The sequence below is a fragment of the Mauremys reevesii genome, linkage group 9, assembly GCF_016161935.1.
Source record: "Mauremys reevesii isolate NIE-2019 linkage group 9, ASM1616193v1, whole genome shotgun sequence".
NCBI classification, from domain to species: Eukaryota; Metazoa; Chordata; order Testudines; family Geoemydidae; genus Mauremys; species Mauremys reevesii.
The window spans coordinates 43,909,026-43,935,646 of record NC_052631.1 but is presented as its reverse complement, the minus strand read 5'-3'; the positions used below and the strand labels follow the sequence as shown (position 1 = coordinate 43,935,646).

The window sequence follows — 26,621 nt, the reverse complement described above, 5'->3', positions numbered from 1 at the left end:
TGGACAGGACCGTGACTTTTACTAAAAATACCAATGACTAAAACATAGCCTTACTCATGGCTGCTTTGACACTGCAGGATTATGTGATCATGTCACCTGGTACTGGACTCCATCTTGGACTACTAGTATATTTCCACTAATAAGGAGTGGGAATCAAACTGGGAAACAAAGGATTCCCGCTATACGTAAATCCTATTTAAGGCAGGGAAGTGAGTTAATCAGGGTTCATTCTTCACTGAATCCCCACCTAGGATGACTGCTGGAAACGTTTAAGAAACAAAAAACAAAAGCGGGGGAGAAGAGCTGAGGCCAGGCTGGAAAAGGTGTCTGGCCTGTGAAAGAAATGCCTAAAACAACATTTAGTATGAGAAATTACTACTTGTAACTAGTTTCTTTAATGTATTAAGCTTACTTTGCATTTGTTCAGTGATCTGTTTGCTATCTCTTATAATCACTTAAAATCTCTCTTTTGTAGTTAATAAACTTGTTTTTGTTGTTTTCTCTAAAACCAGTTTGTGAAATTCATAACTGGGAGGCAAAAGGCTGTGCACATCTTTGAAGAAGGGGGTAAATTTCAATTAGCTTACACCATACAGTTCCCTGTGCAGTGCAAGGCAATACAATTTTGGGTTTACACTCCAGATGTGCACTTGAGTGCTGGGTAATTCCTCATCCGAGTCTTCCCCTGCAGAGCTAATCTCAGTGTCTGTGTCTTTCCTCAGCTGGGTGTGTCCCTACCTGTGCGTGTGCTTGAGGCGGCCTGAGGGCCTGGCTCAGCAGGACAGTGTAAGGGAGCCCAGCCTGGTGGAACAGGTGGGATCAGTGGTACCTCAGTAGGCACCTAGAGGAGGGGAGGAGAGGGCAACCCATCACAGGTGGTACTACCATGTGTCCTTATACCCAATAGCTCAGTAGTTAGAACACTTGGCCAGAATGTCAGAGATCCAGCTTCAAATCCCTCCTTGGCCTGATATGGAATAGGAACTTGAACCCAGGTTTCCCATTTCCTAGGTGAGTGCCCTAACCCCTGGGCTATACAGTCAGTCTCCACGTCTTTGGTGCAATGAATATTTAAGTATTTTATACAAAGTGGAACAGCTTCAACAGGAGAAACACCCCACCTCAGACTGCTTCACAATCCCTGTGGTTAGAGTACTTACATGGGATGCAGAAGATGTAAGCTCAAGTGTCTGCTCCACAGCCAGCAGAGGGGGGATTTGAACCCCAGTGTCACACACCCTAGATGAGTACTCTATCTACTGGGCTATTCGGTTTAAGTCTTAGTGTTTTGTGTGGCATTTTAGAAAGAAAAAGCATGTCAATCCTTCAGGAGTCTGAAGGAAAACTAAAGAAGTCTATATATCAATGATACCTCGATACTGGTTCCAGGGACTTTTATATCAGTTCCATGTATTCTTAGGAGTCTAAAACCAGTGAATTTGTACTAGGTTCATAGACATGGCAATCATAATTTTGGGAGTGTGTTGAGGGGGAAAATCATTGAGCACAAGAACTACTCCTTAGATAGAAATAATTTTCTTTATAGATTTCTCTTGCTTACAATGGAAGACAAAAATGTTGATTGTCTCTACAATAGAGTAACATGCTAGTAGGTTCACTGCATTAGTCACACAAAGCATGGTGTACTCGTTTTGCATATATTAATTCATTCATATCTGTAAATAAGCAATTATAAATTGTTCCCTGAATATTAGTTTCATTAATCTGATAGGATGTTACAGAATACGGTAATTCATTGCTAACAGGAGTTGATGAGCTACCATTTCACTGTTGAACTATCTGTATCCAGCAACCTGTAATATTAGTTACATTAACTTGGGTTTGGCAGAATGAATTTCTCTTGTCAGAAGAAAACAACCCCCACTACATGTATTTAAGAAGCTGAGTTATTTCAGTTCATTTTGAATCTCTGGCAGTGCAGAAAGAGTATGGGCTGTTTCCAGATGAACCTTGCTATGAAACATCTTAATTCTGTGTTAACTCTACACATGGATGCTTGATGTTTACATGCAGAGTGGCCAATAGTACAGACAACTAATAAAATGTAGTGAGGTGATTTGGCTGTAAAAAAGGAAATTTATTGGATGGATTTGAACCGATGTAAATTTGCTGCTGGAAGCTGCAGGTTTCACAGGTTCTTTGGGAAGCTTTCGGTGTACTGCACAGGAAATACCAAACAGTCCAATTACAATGATGAAAGTGCTCAATCAACATGCTGTGGCCCATCGCTCTGGTAGGAAAACATTTTATCCACATAGCAGTTTGTGGCTTGCACAGATAGCGGCCGTTATCTCAAACGGTTGTCCTTTTGAAACACATTGCACAACAGAAGGACTGCAATTTTTATGACAGAACAGATTCCAATCTTTTTAGTCCTTTTAAGGAAAATTAATCATCGTAGCCTTCTGAAAGGAAAAAACTGCCCTCTGCCATGCTGCAGCCATTCATTATTCCTTTAATAATAAAGGGGCTATTCCTGGTCACAAGGACTCTTCTACCCATCTCTGGCTACAAATCTCAATCTATTCCATAGATGGCCTCACACTACCGCTGCTGATCAGGCAGCTTCTTTGTGTTTGCTGTCTCCCACTTCCTTGTGTGTACTTAGCACTAGCACTATGTTCTTGCAGAGTCTGAAGAGAGAGAGAGAGAGAGAGTGTGTGTGTGGTGGCGTGTCGGATGGGTGATTATACATATATTTGTTGGGGTTAACTGACCTCTCAATACAAAGGAAAGTCACCTGTCACTAAACTTCCTTCTGAGCTGTAAGCGAGGTGCCCGCAGCCTGTGTACATTTCAGCGGTGATGGGCAGGATGGACAGAAAATTAAAATCCACCACTTCACAAACCAGAAGGAATAAGTCAGAGCTGTTTTTCAGCTATTCATTTAGGGCCCAATACAACAGCCATTGAAGTCAATGGGAATTCTTCCACTGACTCCACTGGGCTTTGTATCAAATCCTTACAAATAAATTTTCATATTTAAGTAAATAAAATGACTGTTTTATGCTATATAAAAAGGACAATCAAAATGAGGGTTGTAGCTCTCTATTTACAAGTAAAGGCAGAAAGATTATAAATATAGGAATTGCTATGCCTGATCAGACTCTTGATCGATCTGCTTCGGTACTCTCTCTGTGTTAGTAACCTATTCCTTATACTTCAGAGAAAAGTGAAAAGCACAATACACCTGGCCAGCTATGCAATTCTGCAGACTGGGAGTAAATTGCTTCAGGACAATTGCATACTGTTACCTTGCACCCTGAAGTTGAGCGAATTGGTTACCAGTACAATTGTCATTGGGACAGCTGGCAGTACTAACTAACAATCTTATAAATCTACCCCCATTATTAGCCTCTGACACTGTGAAGCAGTGTCTTCCACATCTTTGTTACAACAGTACTCTCCAATGCCATTCACTCTGTGAGATAGTCTAAAAATGACTAGCATTCTGTTCTAGATTCATTTATACTCTTGAAGTACAGCAAGTTAGACATCATTATGTTCACTTAAAGCCAGTATATCAATGATCCGTGCTTGCTTGGATTTGTCTTTTGCCCTTTGGAATTACAGAAGGCCATGCACTTATGGACTTGTGTGTGTGATGACTTCAGAGTCTTCCAGTCTAAATTTTTGACTCTCACCATTCCTACAGTTTCAGTCTCTTTAAGAGTTCCTACCAACATCACTGATTATATGGACCTGACCATACCAAACCTTGGCTTTGGTTAGATGACCTGTCAGATTGTCACAATGGCTACAGAGAACGGCCACAAGTGAAGATATATAACAGATGTAATCTGAGTGTAATCCACACAGACCTGGAAGCCCTTTAAAATAAGGATTTAGAAGTCAATTGGTGGGTATAATTAACCACCAACTCAAACAATAAGAGTTTTTTTTATAAACCCCTTTGCTTTAGCTCAGTTAACCACTAGCTTCTTTCCTCTGTTTTACATGGTAAACATGGGTTTGTTTTATTTTATGTTCTGGGAGCTGCAATTGTAGAGTCTGATACAGTGCATCTAATTTTCTCAGAACTACACAGTGTATCAGCTTTATTATTGTGTGCAAACATGAAAAATAATCGGCCAAGCTCTGTCTCTTACATCAATAGAAACCAAAGTCAGAATTTTGCCTAATTTTATAAAAAGGCTATAAATGTTAATCCAGTGGCTGACGGACAGCAAGAACAATGTTACTTAAAGAAGAATTGCTCACTTCTCATGTCACTGCATTCTTTATATTTGACATGGGTCCTCTTTGGCTAATATAAAACAGAATTGTTTCAGACAAACTGCATTTCAGCTATATGAACTTTTTTGATTTCTGTTTTTGTTTTTAGAAACAAAAGGAAAATAACAAAAAGTATAGCATTCTTATTCATGACTAAGTTGTCCCACATAATTAAAGGTAATTGCTGGGTTCTTAATACCTTTGTATTTTCCACTGCAACTTCTAAAGAAAACTACTTAAATAATTCAAGATGAAAGAGGTATGGAATTTTGAAGGATGAATGCTCGTTCAATGTTTTCAGTCGGCATTTTCTTCTTGTATTAAAGCTAAAACAGTAAGTAATGTAGGCAGAAAAATTACAGAGCAATTGCTCACTGGTGACCAAAGGTAAGATAGGTCAAATGTTTATTTCCTGTGTTGTTCCTATGGTTGCACTGCCCAGAATCTTTTAATTATATTTCATGGCACTCTGAACTTATAAAAGGACATAAAATATATTTATAGCTCACTTAAACTCCCAGTAATGAAACAGCCAGCCTACATGGGATCTTGGATAATCAATTGAAGACTTTCTATGTATTAATTTTTAGAATTATACATTTCTGTGGAGGACAAATACCTATCAAACTTGAGGAAGAATTATAGGAAAAGTGAATTGTTTGTTGATTGCACTTTGGTCTAAATCAATCCAGCTGAAATTTTGCATTGATTGGAAAAAACAAAACAAAAAAACAAACAAAAAAACTAATTTCTTCTGCCTATGTATGTTTTATTATTACTATTATTATAGAACCTACCAGCCACAGTCACATTTTGCTAGGAAACTGAACAAACATATAAGAGGGTTTATCTACACGGTGAGTTATTTTGGAATAGTCATTTCTGATTCCCTGAGTGCATGCTCTTATTCTGGAGTAACAGCATCCACACATGGAGTTAATCAGAAATATTCTGAATGAGCTTAATCCACTTTGGAAATTAATCAAGAATAGTTAATCCACTCTACATTTACACACCTCATTCTGGATTAATTTTCATGTGTAGATAAACTCATAAAAAGATGACCCCTGCCCCAAAACATTTACAGTCTAAAGTACGTGTCATTTTCCCATCTCTAGACAGCAAAAAAGTTCCTTCCACAATAGAGTGAACTTCAAGGTTTTTAAAAGTTCCATTCTAACCAATGGAGCTTGATGCAGGTACTGACTAGTAAACCAGAGTGCTCAGTGAGCATTCTGCTGCAGTAATTATATTATGACCAGGACTGGCTAAACCACCTAGTAGTGAGATTGCCTGCCACTTCCTATTATAAAACAATTTTTGCAGTTGTTTTTAACTGTCAACCATCTGAGCTGAAATTTTCCATGCTGGGTGTCTGCCGCAGGGTGAATTTTTTGGAAAGTTTCTGTCAAAATAGTTCAGCTACTTCTGAGAACAAAACTAGAGAAATTTACATTTTGTACTCAAAAATTCTGGTGACCTTTTCTTTAAGAAGCTCTACAGCCCTGATGTTTTGCATCAGGGACCTGAAATTTGACAGGAAGGTAGCCTGTGCCTTTTGCTATTCCTCCAAAAATTGGCACAAATTTGGCCAAATTATAAGCCTTTGGAGAATATCAGTCTGCACATGCTCAGCAGAGACTTGCTAGAGTTTAACAGATAAAATCTTTGAAGATTCCATCTTCACTGACCATGCTCAAGCCTCTCACACCTCTAGTGATGAGCAGATGGTGCATGCACCATCTCTATAGAACTGAGCATGTGTCACCTCTCAGGATCACCGTGGCAAAGGTGGACTTTCTCGGTAATTGCAGCTCCTGGCTGCTGTCCAGACCTGGCTGGGACTGGGCACCAGAACTGCGAGCAAGGAACCTGTCTTTCCTGTGGTCCCAGGGTATGTCTACATAGCAATGTAAGCCCAGGATTTGAACTCAGGCTCAAGTCTGCACACAAATCATGCTAACCCAGAGCTTGGAGCCTGAGTCAAGCATGGACCCAGGGCTCAAGTCCTATTGATTTTGCAGTGTAGATGCAGCCCCACTGGACTCATGCTCTAGACATCTGCCAAAAATATCCCACACGCCAAATTTCTTTATCGTCTGGACAGTCAAGTTTTCCCTCACATCATGAACAAAGCGCTAGAGCAGCCACATTTGGGGAGCGCGCTAGGAAGCCAGGCATATGGGTGGCTGGACTTTGGCCCACATAATGCAGTCTCAGGCTGGAACCCAGGATTAAAATATTCCTAACCTGGGGTTACAACTGAGTGTAGATGCTCAAACCCTAAAATAACAAATCCCGGATCTGCTAACTCAAGTTCTACTAACCCTGGGCTTACAGTGCAGAGTAGACACACCCTCAATTACTCCTGTGCTGATGCCCAGGCAGCATGGAAGAGGAGCCTGCTTGACTTGAATGCAGAGTGGACAAAAGCCGGACCAGGAGATGGGAAGAGTGGAGTGGGACAAGGAATCTGGTGAGACTGGGACCGCAGAGTGGGTGGGAAGAGAAGGTAGGAAGAGAGAAACACTAATGGGGAGATGTGGAGAGAGGCTGGAATCTGGGGTGGGAGGGAGACTAGGACTGGCTGGACAAGGAGACCAGGACTAATGACTGAATGGGGAATGGAAGGCTGGGACTAGCAGGACAAGACGACTTGGAGCCAGTGGGGGTGGAGGGTGGAAGACTCTGAACCAGTTGGCAGGGGGAGGGGAAATACAGATCAGATGAAGGACTGAGGGGAGGTGGGAAGACTGGAACTAGCTGGACAAGTAGACTGGGAACCAGTGGGGTGGAAGAATAGTGGGAGAATGGATGGTGGGAGACAGTTCAAAGGAGGACTTGGGGTGTACCAGGAAAACTGGGACTGGCTAGACAGAGACTGGGATGAGAAGCCTGAGGAGTGGAGACTAACCCTGGGTAGGCAAGGAGAATGGGATCAGGATGAGGAAGAAATAGGACTGGGACAGGTTGGAGGGGATAGGGCAGAAGGGGTCAAACTTTGGGGAAAATGGGCAGAAGAGCCTGTTACCACTACAGCACACTTCCATCCATAGCCGGGAATGGAACCCAAGATTCCGGAGTCTCACCTATCCTCTGTTCATAGCAGCTATCTGATACCCACTAGCAAAATGTGTCTCTTCTCTTTCTAGTGCTGGTCCACACAACCTGTTGCTATCAGTTACGCTAGTAACCCTATACTCTGTGGAGTATATTTAAAGACTCCACCCCTGGTGATTAACCATGTGGATGTCAATATGATGCCAACATGACAATGTCATTTTTTCTGTTTGTTTTTATAAAACCCTACGGAATAACACACAAAAAACTATGTTAAAAGACTGTTATTAAAGTTGCGAAGTCCAGCACTCAAAAGTTAGGAAATACCTGAATTAATGTTACAGGGGTCCTCTGGAAAAAACAGTATGTGATCATGTAATTAAAGATGGTATCATAATGCATATCCACAAGGGGGGGGCAAATTAAGGTTGCTCAGGCAACCTGAATTCTAGCATTTCCTAACTTTTGAGTGCTTGACTTTGCAAACAAGGTTCTTTTAATGTAATTTTTTGTATGTAGTAATATTTACAGTTTAGAGAAAAATAAACCCTTGGAGCTGGCCTAGTGACCTGTGGGTAACATTCTGCATTAGCATGGGGAAGATACCTGTTGGAAGCCCCAGTCCTAAAGACCTCTCAGAATGAGCTTCAGAGACTCATACCTGGGTCGGAAATGAGAGTAAAAGCTTAATAGTACTTGACAGTATTCTCTCCAGTGAATTAAGTGGTGCTTAAAAGCAGGTAGAAAAAGACAGCGTCACAGAAAACAAAACATCTTTCAAACAGGGTCTCAAATATTACTGACTTAATTTCAGGTTTTAAAAGAGCCACAATCGTCCTAGGCTAGGGTAAAAATAAGGCCAGTGTTAACAATTCTTGTAGCTTTTATTTTATTTACTTCTATATCAGGGAATTAGGATAACCATAAGAATAGACAGGGTAGTGGGGAGGGGTATAAAAATAATTCTGAATGCCCCATTTATAAGCTTCTCCCACTCAACCTGACACCTTCTGTTCTGCCCTTTACCCTTGGGGGTCTCTGCTTCTCCATCTGTGACCTCCCTCTCTTCTTCCAAATCCTTCCATACAGTTAACTTTGTCCTTTCAGTGCTGCCACACCAAGCATTATGCAGATAATTAACGCCACACAGAAACCCTATTTAAAATGTATTAATTCAACCTGTGCTTTTGAACTGTATTGTCACCAGGTGATTTGAATCTGTAAAATTCTTGGGACAAGGACCAAGTCTTTCTTCATCTTGGTAAAATGATCTCTCCCACTCTAGTCACCCATAGGGAAAAGGATTCAGTGATTGGAGTATTACTCACTAGGGACAATTCCACCCCCTCTTGTTTCTTGGAAGTTTCCCAAGCAAGTGAACCTGAGTATAGACTGGAAGGCACATTGGCATGGTAAGAGTCTTCTTGTCTAATCTTCTTATTAACTTGCTGAGTGATGGGATGAGAGGCGAGTCAGGGAACCTGACACGGATATGGACGGATGGAGCTGGAGTAGCTGCAGAAAGCAGCACTCCTTTTCCAATGGGACTAAATACTGGCCATGTCCCCTATGACAAGTTGAGTATATGCAGCAGCACAATGTGTTTATAGGCATTCATTACTCCTCAAGGGCCAGTGTATTCATTTTTGTGACATTGGAACAGGGCTTTATGTTTTAAAAGTGAATCATTATATCGTTGGGGCTGTCAGAAACAACTCCATTATCTCCAGCATTTTAAAAGTTGAATTCAGACCTGATATTAATGTTACGCTGTAACAAACATTATTTCCCGGCACCTTGATTAATGGGTGGTATGACCCATGGTTTGCAGCTGTCCAGCTTTTTTTGATTACTGGTATATAGCTTGGAATACAGTTGAGCAGAGAAGACATTAGCGAGTTGCTTAGTGATGTATTACTTGCAAGACACTAATGGAAATCAAAACAAAAGGTTAAAGGCCCAAAATAGTCACAACAAATTTGTTTCTATATTGTTTCAGGGTTCTCCTTAAAATGGTAGATCTTCACTTGTATTTTAAAGAGCTCCAGACCATAACTTAACTCATCACATATCCTTGGATTTCAATGCTCTTCTAAAGCCAAACTAATGGGTTCATTCTCCTCCTACAAGACCCCTAAAATAAGGTTTAAGGTATGCACTATTTTCAGCTGCAATCTTCAATGGAGCCTCAGGAGGCTAAGTGCCCAAACCCTATGAATTTCAATGCAAGTTGAGCACCTAACTCCTTGGGCACCTTAAAACACCACAGTCTTAATTCTTAGCCAAAACAATTTTCATAGCTCGCTCTATGATCATTTTCCCTCTTTTGTCCAATCTCCTTAAAGACTATCCTTTAGCAGCAATCATACCCTGAGCCATTGAAAGAGATTTTGTCTACTGTTGTTTTAAGCAGCAGGGGAAGTAATTAACGCCGAAATGCATATATTAGGTTTGGAAAAGTGGAAAAGCAAAGCAAAATAATACATGTTAAACTAAAGCTTCAAAAACCACCAAAGTAGTTTCAGAGGAGAAATAAATCCTTATTTCTTTCCACTAGTGAGGAGTGGGATCTTCCATATTCTTAACATTGCTTCAATCCCTCCACATACAAAGGCACCATTCTTCTGGTCAAGGTCTGGGTAATACTATGTTCTGATACTCTTGCTACTTTTCGTTAATTAACAAAGGTCACTGCTGAGCAATATAGAGCCCTCTATCCCTTAAGGGTAGATCATGAAGTCTATCAATAGATTACAAGTCAGAAGTCTTTACTGCTGTGTAAGGTTTGTAGCCTCTGAAATAAAACTCGTAGTTGAATTAGGTCCTTGTGCTGAATTCTGAGTTATATTTTATTTTTTAGATACCCCCAAAATATTTTTGTGTATCTTTTCTATGGCTCCACTTCAGCAAAGCATGTAACCACGGGTTTAATCAGAAGCACATGCTTAAATGCTTTGTTGAATCAAGGCCTATGTGGACAGTCCTATTCTCCATTCTCTAGACAGTGGAACAAACACTGTACCAGTGCTGTCTTGGCTAACCCATAGCTTTACCAAAGACATGGCCATAGCCACCTCTTGTAAGGGAAGTCTCTGTTGTACTCTACCTTCAATTTGTATAACAGGTTTGCAGACTTCATCAGTTCTCCTGTTCGGAAGGCCTTACACAAAAGGGTTACCACAGCCAAATGGTATATTTCCCCATCTTAGAGACTGGGACTGTCTCTTCCTCTCTGTAATACAAGTCTGAATTAGCAAAACCAGTAAGGAATGGGATGGTGATATATATCCTGCACCCTTAAAGGGGCATACCTCGATAAGCAGGATCACTGCAAGTTTTAGAAAAGAAGAGGTGTGGTATAATAGAGAGGGCATCAGACTGGTAGCCACGGGGCGTGGGTTCTATTCCCAGCTCCGTCATTAACTTAGTGTGCGACATCAAACAAGTCACTTCACGTCTGTTTTCCTTTCTGCCCTTAGTCTGGCTTGTCCATTTACGGGATGTTACACAGTAAAGAAAAACCCACAGTTGGCCTGTGCCAGCTTACTTGGGTTCACAGGACTTGGGCTGTTTCATTGCTTCGTAGATTTCCAGGCTCAAGCTGGAGCCCTGGGATCCTCCCATCCTGCAGGGTCCTAGAGCCTGGGCTCTAGCCCGAGCCTGGAAGTCTACACAGCAGTGAAACAGCCCCACACCAGGGATTGTCTCTCAGTATCTGTATGTACAATGGAGCCCTGATCTTGGTCCAGGCACCTGCTTGCTTCTATAGTAATAATATAAAAACAACTGCTTGTAATAAGCATAATTTTTGCAGGCAGAAGAACCTATATCACCCTGAATGAGACAAAATACATGAAGAAACAGCCTAAAAAAAGCAAATATAGCCTGCTATGCAGAAACTTGCCATATTTTCTGGTATCATGGTTTCAACTTTACTACATGTGCCAGGAACCCAGGTGGCACGTCACCTCACGTGCCCAGTTTTTGGAACTGGGAAGACAGCTAAATTAGATCTTCAACTGATTAGAAACAGAAGGAAGAATCCAGAGAAAGACTGAATTGTAGGTGCACAGACCTTCTCAGGATTTGGCTCATACAGCATAAATGTCATTGCAACAGAGCTGCCGAAGAAATTCTACGTCTTTACTTTTCTGAGAAAAACAGCTTAAGAAGGCTGAAGGATGGGAGCTGTTCCAATTGAAAATTAGTTAAGTTTAACTGGCTCATTGTATGTTGGTTCATATAATAGGCTCCTCTGAAAAGCCATACAGAAAAATGTCATCTATTCATCTCTCATTTCATTGTTTTGATCTCAATCCGGCCATGTGAACACAACTGCACTTAGCATAATGGTTCTTCCATCACTGATGGTGACATCCAGCATTTATTATAAAAGCTAGGCTGATTAACTGTATATTCTGTGAAATTGGAGGTTTTCAGAAAGACTCATGAATTAGGCCCTTACACATTAAAAATAAAACCCATCAACATTATCTTCTAAAATGACTGTCAGGACACCATTAACTTCTTGGGAAATTATTCTGTACCATCCAGTATCTCAGAGAAGCAGGTGATTTCTTTCATGTCCCAAAACAGATGTGCATTTCGCTGTTATTTAAGCACTTAGAAGAGAAGGGGCTTTTTTGGGGGAGGAGGGGAGTGGACAAAATATGGTAACATCTGTTTTATTGCGTATGCTGTAACTGAGATGTATGCTTTACCTTTCCTATATAAATCTATGCATCATAAGCATGAACAAGCAGCTCATAATACCGTCTCTTTTGGGTCTGTTAGTCCTTGTACAAGACACCCAAAAGCAGTGTGCTTTCTCATCCAGTCAGCACTTCCCTCCCCCTGCCCCTTTTTTCTTATAGGAAAGAATATTGTGCTTGTGTGTCATTCTTTAAAGTAAATTGCTGCATGCACACTAAAACATACCCTGCAGCATGGATGTTTGCAGCTTCAATGTGAAGAGAACAAGCCGTAAGGAGAAAGAAAACTCCAGGTGGTAAAACTGTTATAGGTGAATATACACATTCACTTCCCTGAGGCAGCTACCTGTGAGGCGTAATCTCTCCATGTTCTGGAATGCACTTTCGATAGATACCCCACCCCATTCCACTAAAATCATAAATACTGAGTGAGATGCTTAATACTGTACATGAAACAAATCTGCAGAAAGCAGCAGCAGGACCATCATAAATCATTCCCAGTTGTTTGTGTTTTCTTAAGGCGGTTCTTTATCAGAAACAAATAGCAAAGCCACTGATGAGCTCCTTTCACCTCACTTCTCAGAGGAATAAAAAAGAAAGAGAGGGTCTTTTGTTGTGCGTTTTGTTGTTTCTTTTTCCATATGCCCCAGTTTTGCTACCTCTTCAGGACAACTCCCTTTTCTTGTTGGGTTCAAAGGGTAGGAGAGATTATCCCCATATTGACTGGGAACATTTCACTTCAGGACGAAATGCAGAGATAAAATTTCTCGATACTTTAAATGACTGCTTCATGGAGCAGCTGGTACGGGAACCCACAAGGGGAGAGGCAACTCTAGATTTAATCCTGAGTGGCGCGCAGGAGCTGGTCCAAGAGGTAACTATAGCAGGACCACTTGGAAATAGTGACCATAATACAATAGCATTCAACATCCCTGTGGTGGGAAGAACACCTCAACAGCCCAACACTGTGGCATTTAATTTCAAAAGGGGGAACTATACAAAAATGAGGGGGTTAGTTAAACAAAAGTTACAAGGTACAGTGACTAAAGTGAAATCCCTGCAAGTTGCGTGGGCCCTTTTTAAAGGCACCATAAAAGACACCATAATAGAGGCCCAACTTCAATGTATACCCCAAATTAAGAAAAACAGTAAAAGAACTAAAAAAGAGCCACCGTGGCTTAACAACCATGTAAAAGAAGCAGTGAGAGATAAAAAGACTTCCTTTAAAAAGTGGAAGTCAAATCCTAGTGAGGCAAATAGAAAGGAGCACAAACACTGCCAACTTAAGTGCAAGAGTGTAATAAGAAAAGCCAAAGAGGAGTTTGAAGAATGGCTAGCCAAAAACTCCAAAGGTAATAACAAAATGTTTTTTAAGTACATCAGAAGCAGGAAGCCTGCTAAACAACCAGTGGGGCCCCTTGACGATCGAAATACAAAAGGAGCGCTTAAAGCTGATAAAGTCATTGCGGAGAAACTAAATGGATTCTTTGCTTCAGCCTTCACGGCTGAGGATGTTAGGGAGAATCTCAAACCTGAGCTGGCTTTTGTAGGTGACAAATCTGAGGAACTGTCACAGATTGAAGTGTCACTAGAGGAGGTTTTAGAATTAATTGATAAACTCAACATTAACAAGTCACCGGGACTAGATGGCATTCACCCAAGAGTTCTGAAAGAACTCAAATGTGAAGTTGCAGAACTATTAACTAAGGTTTGTAACCTGCCCTTTAAATCGGCTTCGGTACCCAATGACTGGAAGATAGCTAATGTAACACCAATATTTAAAAAGGGCTCTAGAGGTGATCCAGGCAATTACAGACTGGTAAGTCTAACATCAGTACCGGACAAATTAGTTGAAACAATAGTTAAGAATAAAATTGTCAGACACATAGAAAAACAAACTGTTGAGCAATAGTCAACATGGTTTCTGTAAAGGGAAATCGTGTCTTACTAATCTATTAGAGTTCTTTGAAGGGGTCAACAAACATGTGGACAAGGGGAAATCCAGTGGACATAGTGTACTTAGATTTCCAGAAAGCCTTTGACAAGGTCCCTGACCAAAGGCTCTTACGTAAATTAAGCTGTCATGGGATAAAAGGGAAGGTCCTTTCATGGATTGAGAACTGGTTAAAAGACAGGGAACAAAGGTTAGGAATTAATGGTAAATTCTCAGAATGGAGAGGGGTAACTAGTGGTGTTCCCCAAGGGTCAGTCCTTGGACCAATCCTATTCAATTTATTCATAAATGATCTGGAGAAAGGGGTAAACAGTGAGGTGGCAAAGTTTGCAGATGATACTAAACTGCTCAAGATAGTTAAGACCAAAGCAGATTGTGAAGAACTTCAAAAAGATCTCACAAAACTAAGTGATTGGGCAACAAAATGGCAAATGAAATGTAATGTGGATAAATGTAAAGTAATGCACATTGGGAAAAAAAACCCAACTATACATACAATATGATGGGGGCTAATCTAGCTACAACGAGTCAGGAAAAAGATCTTGGAGTCATCGTGGATAGTTCTCTGAAGATGTCCATGCAGTGTGCACAGGCGGTCAAAAAAGCAAACAGGATGTTAGGAATCATTAAAAAGGAGATAGAGAATAAGACTGAGAATATATTATTGCCCTTATATAAATCCATGGTATGCCCACATCTTGAATACTGTGTACAGATGTGGTCTCCTCACCTCAAAAAAAGATATTCTAGCACTAGAAAAGGTTCAGAAAAGGGCAACTAAAATTATTAGGGGTTTGGAGAGGGTCCCATATGAGGAAAGATTAAAGAGGCTAGGACTCTTCAGCTTGGAAAAGAGAAGACTAAGGGGGGATATGATAGAGGTATATAAAATCATGAGTGATGTTGAGAAAGTGGATAAGGAAAAGTTATTTACTTATTCCCATAATACAAGAACTAGGGGTCACCAAATGAAATTAATAGGCAGCAGGTTTAAAACAAATAAAAGGAAGTTCTTCTTCACGCAGCGCACAGTCAACTTGTGGAACTCCTTACCTGAGGAGGTTGTGAAGGCTAGGACTATAACAATGTTTAAAAGGGAACTGGATAAATTCATGGTGGCTAAGTCCATAAATGGCTATTAGCCAGGATGGGTAAGAATGGTGTCCCTAGCCTCTGTTCGTCAGAGGATGGAGATAGATGGCAGGAGAGAGGTCACGTGATCATTGCCTGTTAGGTTCACTCCCTCTGGGGCACCTGGCATTGGCCACTGTCGGTAGACAGATACTGGGCTAGATGGACCTTTGGTCTGACCCGGTACGGCCGTTCTTATGTTTTGCACAAGCTGCCTCAGCGCAGGAAATCATGATGAATCCAGGGAATTCCATTTGATGCTCCCTTTCAAAAGCATACTCATGCACTAGCCACATCCTGCTCTCAGTAGTACTGGAGCTGCTTAGGTGACTGAGGGCAGAATTTGGCTGTCAATCGAACCCCAAAACTATTTTTTTCCCCAAAAAGATTTTAGAAAAATACAATTAAAGGTAATTTCAAAAGGAAAAGTAGTTTCGAATAAAAAAGTAAAAATATTTCATTGAAAACTGTCACAACTGAAACAAATTTGCCAAAATCTATACAAATTCACAAAACGTGTCAGTTAACCTGAATCTACATTTTTTTTTTTAATAAAAAGAGTTTTGACTGAAAAATGCTCTACGTGTAACTGAGGGCAAAATTTGGCACACGTTTTTTTAAGTGGGTGAGCATTTACCAAATACACTGTAGTTAACTGTTACAACAATGGAGGGTGAAGGTTAAAAGCACATTTAGCTAATGTGTTAGCTCTTGGGGTATTTTCCTGCTCATAAAGGCTTGTATTTTCACATCTCAGACCAAAAAAAACAACCCCAAACAAAATAGACTTTTCCATAAATAATGCTAAACGTTTCACACATCAAGGTTTTCTTGGTGTTGTAATTCTGTCTTCCTCAGCAATTCTAGGAATCTTAAGACGTTTCACTGATTGAGGCAAAGTTATATTTATTTATTCTTTTAATGTATGTAGAAAAATATGTCTATACCCCAAGCTCTGCACGCCCCAACAATAAGGAAGCATTCAGTCACAAAAACAGCACAACCGCTCAAGAGCCCATCTCTCGAACCCAATCAAATAAATGGCTTCCAAAGCATGTTGTGAAGTTCAGCAAACTCCAGCTGGTTTCGACCAACGGGGAAGCAAGTTCCAGAATCAAGCACAGTCCTCTGTCTTATAGCTCCAGGTTCAAGCTTGAGAGTTCACAGAAATCTCAACTGCAGCAACATGAAATTTGGAGATATCAAGTAGAGGAGTCCTAGGCCAGTTAGGGGTTTGTAGATCAAAAGCAACAGACTAAAGTCCCAGCTGTGCACCAATAGGCAGCCAGTGCAGATTCCAGAGCACTAGTGTCATGTGCTCCCAGAGAGACACTGCCTACTAAGTAAGCATCAGCTGCAGTCTCCAAATGAACACGAGTTCAAGGCATAGTCCCACAGCAAGCGCATGTTCCATGCGTAATGATTCTGATTGTTTCACAGTGAAGCTTTGTGTGTGTATGTAACTTACACTTAAAGATGGGCTCATGCCACAAAATTCAAACGCCTCTAAATTAATCAGTGTTTAGAACTGGAATTTTCATTCCACCTGTTATAATGATAGGAAATATTTGCAAAATCAGATCCTGGACAGGATTTCAAGCCCAAATTTTAACGGGGGGAAAATAGGCTGGACAGCTTTCTATCCATCTGTTTTGTTACAACAGATGCTCACACAAGCAGACCTTTCTCCAGCAAATCAGAAGTTGATTTGATAAAATTCACTTAAATGTATATATCTTTACATATTTACTTACAGAATTTAAGCTACTCTCCTAACTCCACCCTTGTACTGTATCCTAAAATAAGTGAATTCCTTTTACAAAGAAACATTTGGTTGAACTTAAAATAAGTCAGAAGAGCAGAAAACACAGTACTTTAGGAATCCCCTAAACGGTTAACCATTGTTTCATGACAACTTCCAACACTCCCCACACCTTTACAAGTTCAAAGAATGATTCATTTTAAAAGAAATATGTAATTGTCTAAAAAGAACTCCAAAGTCATGTTCTTAATTATGTACATTGTTTTGTGTCACAACATACTTGTTCCCCAGCTACTCATATTTGAAGTTATATACGCTTGTAGATGATCTCAAATATTCTAGTAGGTAATCTACTAAAATACATAATTTTATTTTAAATAAACTGATTGGTGCATCTTAAAAATACTGGACTTTGTCAGTTTATGTCAGCTATGTGGTAGGAAATGCAGATTTTCAATTTCACTTTTTGATATTCACTTAAAAGGTCTAAATAATTATAAAAAGACTTCCTGGCTCACAGCTAAAGGTCAACAGCCACACAAGCAGTGCTGCTAACTGCACCAAAGTGTTTGAGAAGAAAAGACTGGCACAATATTTCACTCTTATTTAAAAGTGATTTTAAAAAAAGGGAGAGAGGGAGATAGATTAGGGTTGTAACAATTAAGCTTTGATTAATACCATAAAAACAGCTTTGTTCCTTTCTGTTTGTAGCCCCTCACTGTCACTGCCCATTAACACGTGCTCTTATTCATTGTTTTTATACATCTATGCAAGCAGTGTTTAGAATATAATTACATGCCATGCGAGTCCCAGGGAAAGCTTCTTAGATGAAGGAGTGGAGTAGCTATCCTACAGACAGGTACAGAACTACAGTAGCTAGCATCAGCTATATTAAAAAAATGGGAAGTATAAATGAGTTGAGATGTATTCTAGATAAGATGTAACCACCAATATATAGTATAATGCTATCGGATCTTTTCATTTCCCTTCTTCAGGTGGATCAGAGATTTACCAGACATTGGTTGTAATCAATAACTGATTTGAAAAACAAACAACAACTTGAAGTTTTATCTGAAACCTTGAAAATGTAAGAGATTTCTCAACCTCTTAAAAATACTCCGTATGTGCATACAGGCACACATAGTTCTGATAAAGAAACAACAAAGAAAAGTGAATTTTGCCAAAGAGGCTTTTACAAATAGAATGGCTATTGACTGCTGTTGGCACGACTCAGTTTGTTGGCTAGCTACTGCTTTCCAACCAGCAGAGGGAGCGCCACACTTTTTTTTTTTTTTTAAACAGTTTTTGTCCATGTAGGGGGATTTTTTTCCCCATGTAGGCATCAACATTTTACCCCCACCCCCCTTCAGACTACATCAATTTTAAAGCAGGGCAAATCTCAGACTAAAATCTATGTCCTCCACAACCCTTATCCTCCAACAGACAGGGGGAGGGATAGCTCAGTGGTTTGAGCATTGGCCTGCTAAACCCAGGCTTGTGAGTTCAATCCTTGAGGGGGCCACCTAGGGATCTGGGGCAAAATCAGTACTTGGTCCTGCTAGTGAAGGCAGGGGGCTGGACTCAATGACCTTTCAGAGTCCCTTCCAGCTCTATGAGATAGGTATATCTCCATATTATACAGTCCCAGTTATCTTCAAATTTCTTTCAACAATCTGAAATATAGAAACAGGGCAAGATTTGCAGGTAAATGAGCCACAACTAGCCTTCCTTATAAACAAATCCTGAATAGGCCCCTATACATCTCTATAGCCCATTGCTCCATTCCATATCAAGTTAAACTGCCCTGGGAATCTAGAATTCAGATAATAAATAATATACAGAGGACAATCAAATCTTAGGATGGCAAGAACAGAGTTCAATTCCATAGTTATGTTTTTTAAAATCCAAAATTCATGCCTACATACTATTTTGACTGTTGCCCTATAAACACGTTCAGACTTTGCCCCAGGAGCAGACCCTGAGAGTGACACAGTGGATTGTAATTCCTGCAATTGGGCAGAGGTGATTTTTCAGATAACAGGCTGCCAGACCATTTGGGGCTTTACAGACAAAACCAACAAGCTGAATTGCTCCCAAAGCAGCGTGTGGAACACCAGTGTAGAGGACAGTACTAATGAGGTGGGCATTTTCTAGATGAAGTTTCTGGGTCCTTTACAACTAAATGCTATTGCAGTGATCACCACTGATATTACAAAGATATGATTTGCTGTGAGGCAATCTGCAACAGAAAGGGAAAGTGGTAGCCTGCGGGCTACCAACATGCCATCCTGCCACCAGAGAATCTGTGAATAACATGACCTCCAGGCTGTAAATAATATTAGCAAAGGTTATGCACCCCCATTCCAAGGGAATTTACACTCACTGTTTTGTCCCATTCCCTCAAATATTTCCCTCCTGTAACAAAAAGGAGATGAGGTGCTCAGGGTTATCCACATACCGATAACCCTGCAAGCCAGAACACAGCACTCTCCCCCCTACAGGCCAAAGATACATATTAAACAAGAGGGATGAAAAGATGAAATCTTACAGAACTCTATACATGAGTGACCTGGGGGAGGGGGAAAAGCACGTATTACCATACTTCGGGATCTCTCCCGAAGGAAGAGACAAAGCCAATGAAGGGCCTTTCCACTGCTGAACAGTTATCAAAACCTAGTAGTTAATAGTATTGGAAGCTGCTGATACAGTACAAAACCTACAAGGACATTTATACCTGTGTCCAGCACCGGAAAGAGCATAAATAGGGCCCTACCAAATTCACAGTCCATTTTGGTCAATTTCACAGTCATAGAATTTTAAAAATAGTAAATTTCATGATTTCAGCTATTTAGATGTGAAATTTCAGAGTGTTGTAATTGTAGGGGTCCTGATCAGAAAAGGAGTTGTGAGGGCAATTGCAAGGTTATTGTATGGGGGGTTGCGTTACTGCTACCCTTACTTCTGCAGTGCTGCTGGCAGCGGCGCTGCCTTCAAAGCTGGGCAGCTGGAGAGCAGTGGCTGCTCCTGGGAGCTGAGTTCTAAAGGCAGAGCCGCCAGCAGCAGCAGCACAGAAGTAAGGATGGCATGGTGTGGTATTGCCACCCTTACTTCTGTGGTGCTGCTGGCGGGGAGCCGTCTTCAGAGTTGGGCACCTGGCCAACAGCCACCGCTCTCTGGTTGCCCAGTTCTGAAGGCAGCGCAGAAGTATGAGTAGCAATACCATGTCCCCCCTAAAATAACCTTGCAACCCCTGTGATGGGTTGGATCACAGAAACCCCCTTGGGAACTGCCAACTGATGTGCCCAGATTACTTCTGCCCCTGCTTTACCTGCCAGCTTGAGACTCCAGCACCCTGTCTTGTTGAGCCAGACACACCCGTCTGCTCCAACACAGACCCAGGGTCTGAACCACGTGCCCCAAAGCTGCAGACTTAATTGAAAGCAACTTACAAAAGGGTTCCTGTCTTAACACTCAGATGCCCAACTCCCAATGGGGTCCAAACCCCAAATAAATCCGTTTTACCCTGTATGAAGCCTATACGGGGTAAACTCATACATGGTTCGCCCTCTGTAACACTGATAGAGAGATATGCACAGCTGTTTGCAGCCCCCACCCAGGTATTAATTAACCCAGAGTATGTATTAATAAGTCAGAAAATAGGATTTAAATGGTTTCAAGTAGTAACAGAACAAAGTGAATTACCTAGTAAAATAAAATAAAACACGCAAATCGAAGTCTAATACAGTAATACAACTGAATACAGATGAAGTCTCACCCTCAAAGGTGTTTCAATAAGCTTCTTGCACAGACGTGGACGACTTCCTAGTCTGGGCACAATCCTTTCCCCTGGTATAGCCCTTGTTCCAGCTCAGGTGGTAGCTCGGGGAATTCTCATGATGGCTACCCCCTTTTCCCTGTTCCACCCACTTATATATCTTTTCCATAAGGCAGGAATCCTTTGTCCCTCTGGGTTCCCCCCCGCCCCCGTGTTCCCTTCCCCCCTCAACGGAAAAGCACCAGGTTAAAGATGGATTCCAGTTCAGGTGACATGATCACATGTCACTGTAAGACTTCATTACCCACTTGCCAGCACACACATATACAGGAAGACTTACAGGTAAAACAGAGCCATCTGCAGTCAATTGTCCTGATTAATGGGAGTCATCAAGATTCCAAACCACCATTAATGGCCCACACTTTGCATAATTACAATAAGCCCTCAGAGTTATATTTCATATTTCTAGTTTCAGATACAAGAGTGATACATTTATACAAATATGATGACCACACTCTGTAGATTATAAGCTTTGTAATGATACCTTACAAGAGACCTTTTGCATGAAGCATATTTTAGTTACATTATATTCACACTCATCAGCATACTTTCATAAAATCATACAGAGTGCAACATCACACACCCCTCCAACTCCCTTTTGGGTCAGGACCCCCAGTTTAAGAAACATTGGTCTCTCTGGTGAAATCTATATAGTAGTACAGAGTAAAAAACAAACACAAAAGACCAGATTTCATGGGGGAAGACCAGATTTCATGGTCAGTGATGCATTTTTCATGGCTGTGAATTTGGTAGGGCCCTAAGCATAAACTTCCAGTCTGAAGCAAGAGGAACTCCTATATTTGAGGCTGTTTAATAACATCACTCCTTGTGTGCAAAACATTTTGTTAACTGTAAATCAGCTGGCAATCCCAGTGGTTGAAGATGCATTTGTTTCTACATCATTTCTGCAACTGATCTCCCCCACAATCCCACTGCAACTTCAACTCCTTTGATCTGAAATTTCCAGTGGAGTTGTAAAGTCAAATTTTGCTCCTAGGCAAATTCAAACCTGAAGTGATAAATTCGCTTTTGCATCACATGTCCTGCATAAATCATAAGCCCAAATATTGATTGCAGCAATAGTTAAGCAAACTAAAAAAGATGTAATAGGAGCAGGAAACATCTTCCTGGGCCTGAGGGCTCAACTGAGGTTATGCCTGACACAAAAGAGCAATGATTTGTACATTATGGTTTGATAAAGGAATACTTTGTTTTTTTGAACACAGCTACTGCTTTGGGCCCAAGAAAAATGTTAGATGTATGTCTTAGAGATAAAAGGAATATTTTTCTCAAACACTGGAAAACAATCAAAGAACATCTGGGTAGCTCCAATCAGAAATTTAGAAAGAGAAGGACCCTGGTTTTGGTTTTTTTTAAGCCAACAATAAAACAAAATTAGGTTTATTAAAGTGTTTGCCTACCGGGCAATCTCTGTTAGTGCAATCCTCAATATTTTGAGCCAAATTCTATCTCAGTTACCTCTAGGATGTGGAACTGTGTTCAGTCACATGCCCTGGATGTGAGGGTAAGAGTAAGTATATGGGCCATGATTTTCAAAAGTGCTACTGAAGATTACAATATCTGGGTGCCCAACTTAAGGCACTATAAAGGGGCCTGATTTTCAGAGGGCAGCAAGTGTGCTCAATCCTTTCTGAAAATCAGGCACTTTTACAGTGTCAAACTGGGCAAACAAAATCACTAGTCACTTTGGAAAATCCTGGCCTTAATCTTTTCTCAGGGCAAAATTACAAATTAATCCCAAGCTTCAAAATAAAGCCTTTGCTATGGTCAACTTCAACTATGCAGCTGCAATGTACCGTGCAGAGATGCATTGCCTTGGTTTTTTCCTATTCAGTAAAAAAAGACCTTAATCTTAGCTATCTGCTTCTGAAGGTCAGGCCAATTTCTGTATATCTGTGTGTTTCCTGAAATCTCCAATTTTACCCTTCTATCCATTATTACCTCCCTCCCACACACTGTTATTTTACCTATACCTCCATATGACAATCGTTGATAAAGGTAAGAGGACTGTGATTCTAAATGCCTGGCCTTTTACAAAATAGGTATTGCTGATAATAGATATGGTTCCAGAAACATAGGTCAGCTCTATTTTGCCAATAAACCACTTATTTCCACTGGCCTTAAGACCTCAAAGCCCACAGCTTGCAGCTTGTGCTGCAAAACTGATTCCACTGGCAACAGAAGCAGCCAGCCAGCCATATTGTTTGCTTAGTGCTTTGAAAGTGATGCTGTATCCCTCACACCATACTTCTCCACAGCATTGTCTGGGTGAGTGCTAAATTTACTTTCTGCCATGAGCATCTGAAGGCAAATGACACTTGCTAACCTATTTTTTTAATCAGGAAACTAACTACAGACATCAGAGTCTTCCCCAGCATCGTGATTTTTCAGCTACAGCTCAAGGAATATAGCTAAGTTTCTTGTAATTACCTAATATGTTATGCTGTTGTGTTAATACTCAATGTTGTTATCGTTGTCTGTAAAAGCCACTTCTGTGCCTATGTATATAGGTCTTAGCTACATACGGATGTAAGACTCCTGAAAGGTCCTTAATAAAAACAGATTTTCTAAGTAATTCTCTAGTGAAAATGCTAGAACTCATATTGAAAGCAATGATACAATAACTGCTACAGAACACAATACACAAAGGTAGAGCCAGATGGCAGCAAAAAAATAATAAAATAAAAACCCTGAGTCCAACAGTTAAAGAGCAACTAGCAAAACTTGGGTAAGCTGTATGTTCTTTACTTACCATCAAAGTTTTTGTACTGAGATGTTAGGGTCACCTGTGCAGAGCGGCTGGCTTCTGTCATCATGTCTTCAAATTCACTTTGGCTTTTTTTTGCAAAATTCTCCTCCATCTCGCTGGTGCAGCAGGTGTAGCCCTGCGGGCAGATTCTCAGGTGTTCCCCTAAAGTGAGAAAAAACAATAAAAAAGGGTCTGAAAGAGATTTCATCCAAGATGACCATAGTATCAAAGTATCCAAACTACACATAGCAAATCCAGTTCTACCCTCATTAATTATGTAACTGAGGGCAGAATTAGGTCAACCTATTTAGCCAGTAATGTAAGTTACTTCATTTTGCTATTGCAGATGCTCTGTGTTTGAACAGGAATTTTCTCATTCATAACCAGGGTGTGTGGGGTGGGGAGAGAAATATTGCACTCTATTCAAACTCTGCCCAGAGTCTCAATCTCTACCCAGAACCCCAGAAGACATGGATGTCTCTGATTAAATGATACTGAAATTGTTGTCATTAGACTTCAGAGTTAACGCCCTGACACAAATGGCAACAGCTGACACTTTTCTTAGAGCAATTGTTTGAGACTCATAGCCAGAACAATCAGACACTTCCCATTCTGGAGCAAGTTTCCACAACCATGACTAAACAGGGGGCGTTTGAAAGTCAATGACATTTAGGTGCCAATCTCCTCCTTTACTCTTTTTTTAAATGAAACTTTATAATTTGCTGAAGCTGACAGGACGAGCAGAAACACGCCAATACGGCATGTTCTTGCTCAATATGGTCCTTGCTCACATGCCAGCTCTTTGTTCTACTAGACCTGGCTTATGCTTGACAAAGTGCATCAATAGGCAAAAACTCTGCTGCCCCAAATTTGACACCATCACTTCCTGAGAGGGAGAGAAGATGAACTCTGTAGGTGAAAAGCCTGTTTTAAACACAAGCCTTTTTGATAATTAGCAACAATGACAAGAAGATATGAAATATGAGAGAATTCGTTTTTTCAATTTGATACATTCAACAAAATTCTACAAGTCATGTCCCTCCAGTGCCTCCTGCAACCTCTCTGTTCGGGCAAAATAAACATTTGCATAGGCACAGTTGGCAGCATAATTTAACAATTACCTGCTTTTTTAGGATTCTTGAGAAAGGGCCATCCACCTGCAAACACTGCTTGGATTTCCCCCGGCTCCCAACCAAAGTGCAACTGAATGTAATCAGACATTTTTTCAAAAATCTTGTTTTAACCATGCACTGAGATAATCCAATTACACTGAAGTCAACATGTTTAATGTAATTTGATTGTGACTGCCAACAATTTCGCTGGCAATTTTAGAGGATTGCTGCCTTAATGTCATAGCTGAGCTGAAACATACTTAAAACCATGTCTTGTCTTGTGTTCCTCTAGTCTATGTTAGAGCCTGATTCTGCAAGCCCCCCAAATGGACAACGTCCCATTAAAATCAATGAGGCTCCTCATGTATAATGCTTACAGGCTATAAGTTCTTCAGGGCAGAGAATGTGTCTTACTCCGTTAATTTGTGTTACTACAGAAAACTAGTGTTAATTTGTGATACTACAAAAAACATTTTTGCTCCCAATGCTTGTTTTTTGATAGAAGTCATCCAATATTTGTTGGTGTAAGCCTGCATAGGCTCCATGTACCCTGCCATACACAGCAGAACCACACTGGCTCTGCTGCCATTTTTGCAAGGTGGGAGGGCCAGATTTTGCCCGTAGCAGACAGACAACACAGTGCGACCATATAACTGGAATCAATGGGAGTCTTTTCATTAGGTTTAGCAGAACTAGGATAACTCCAGCGAGGTTCTACCTGAACTTCTGCCTCTCTAACCTGCAGCCACATCATGTTGCCCAAATGTGACTGCAGTTATTATCTTGAGTCCTGGTTCTTTCAGGAGGCCCTTCACCTCCGCTTCTGCATTACCGTGTTGCATAAGACTAGATAACACTAGATTAAACTAAACTTCAACGCCTGAATTTCCACCCCGGCCTCCACTTGGTCCTGCCTTCCCATCTTAGGGAAGGCAACATTTCCTACAAGGTCTCCTGACTCCAAAATGGTCCTCTCTCTTGGCTTCCCCCAAGGAAAAAGGCACAACAGAAACCAACTGGCCCAGATAGGCAAACAAGCAGAAGCAGAAAGATCCCATTTTAGAAGAACTACACACAAACACTGTGTAACATGACATCCCTGCCAAATAAAGTTTCAACTGTCTTCCTTGTTTAACACCTTTCTTGCCCCAGTTCTCTCTCATTAACTAGCCTCTTACAATCCATTCACCCATCCTGCCGTGTATTTATAAAACTACATTTGTATGAAAAAGCCAGTGTAAGGATTATTGCCCTGCTTGGGGGCACAGGGGGAGAAGATGAGCTATAGTTTCTCACCAAGACATACCCTTGTTTCCTGTCATGGAAAATTAAAAACTTGCTTCTTGCCCAGATTTTTCAGTTACTGGCATACACTCCTCTGACTCACATGGCTTGTAACAGGGGATTTGGTTTTATTTACACTTGCCCTACTGGAGTATACATCCATTAAATACATCATTATGGCCTTTCCACCTCACCATCACTTGCAGTCAGTTTGAGGTGAGGCCTTGCAGTGTTGGACTTCATTTAAGGTCTCTAAACAAACCAACTCAAACGCTGCCTTTACTAATGCACAGCCTTGAGTCAGGACAGATTTTGAGATAATCTTAGGCCTGGTCTACACTAAGGGGGGGGGTGTCAAACTAGGGTACGCAAGTTCAGCTACGCGAATAGCGTAGCTGAACTTGAAGTACCCTAGTTCGACTGACTTACCCGTCCAGACGCGGCGGGGTCGAACTATCGCGTCTTGATTAGACGCGATAGTTCGAACTCCGAGAAGTCGAACTCACCGCGTCGACCCGGACGGTGAATATAGACCTACCCTTAGTTCTGCTTTAAAAGTAAGGTTTGATCCTGCATGCACTTAATAACATGAGTAACTTTACACACGAGTAGCCCCATTCCTCCTGTGTGTAAAGTTATTCACAAGCTTAAGTGCTTGTAGGGACAGATGAAAAGTTAATAGGAACCCTTTAAAATCCTGCTAATAAACCAATGTCTCCCCGCCACTCCAGGCAATATCCTATG

General features: G+C 40.9%; 1 protein-coding gene across 2 annotated transcripts in view; it reads right to left on the bottom strand.

Moving 5' to 3' along the window:
- GPC1 (glypican 1) overlaps nucleotides 1-26,621 on the bottom strand; it is a 303,663-nt gene that overhangs the window by 137,577 nt on the left and 139,465 nt on the right. For both annotated transcript variants that reach the window (XM_039487900.1, XM_039487901.1), the window contains exon 2: nucleotides 23,485-23,643. In XM_039487900.1, coding sequence (XP_039343834.1) covers nucleotides 23,485-23,643 — 159 coding nt within the window. The remainder of the gene's footprint in view (nucleotides 1-23,484; nucleotides 23,644-26,621) is intronic.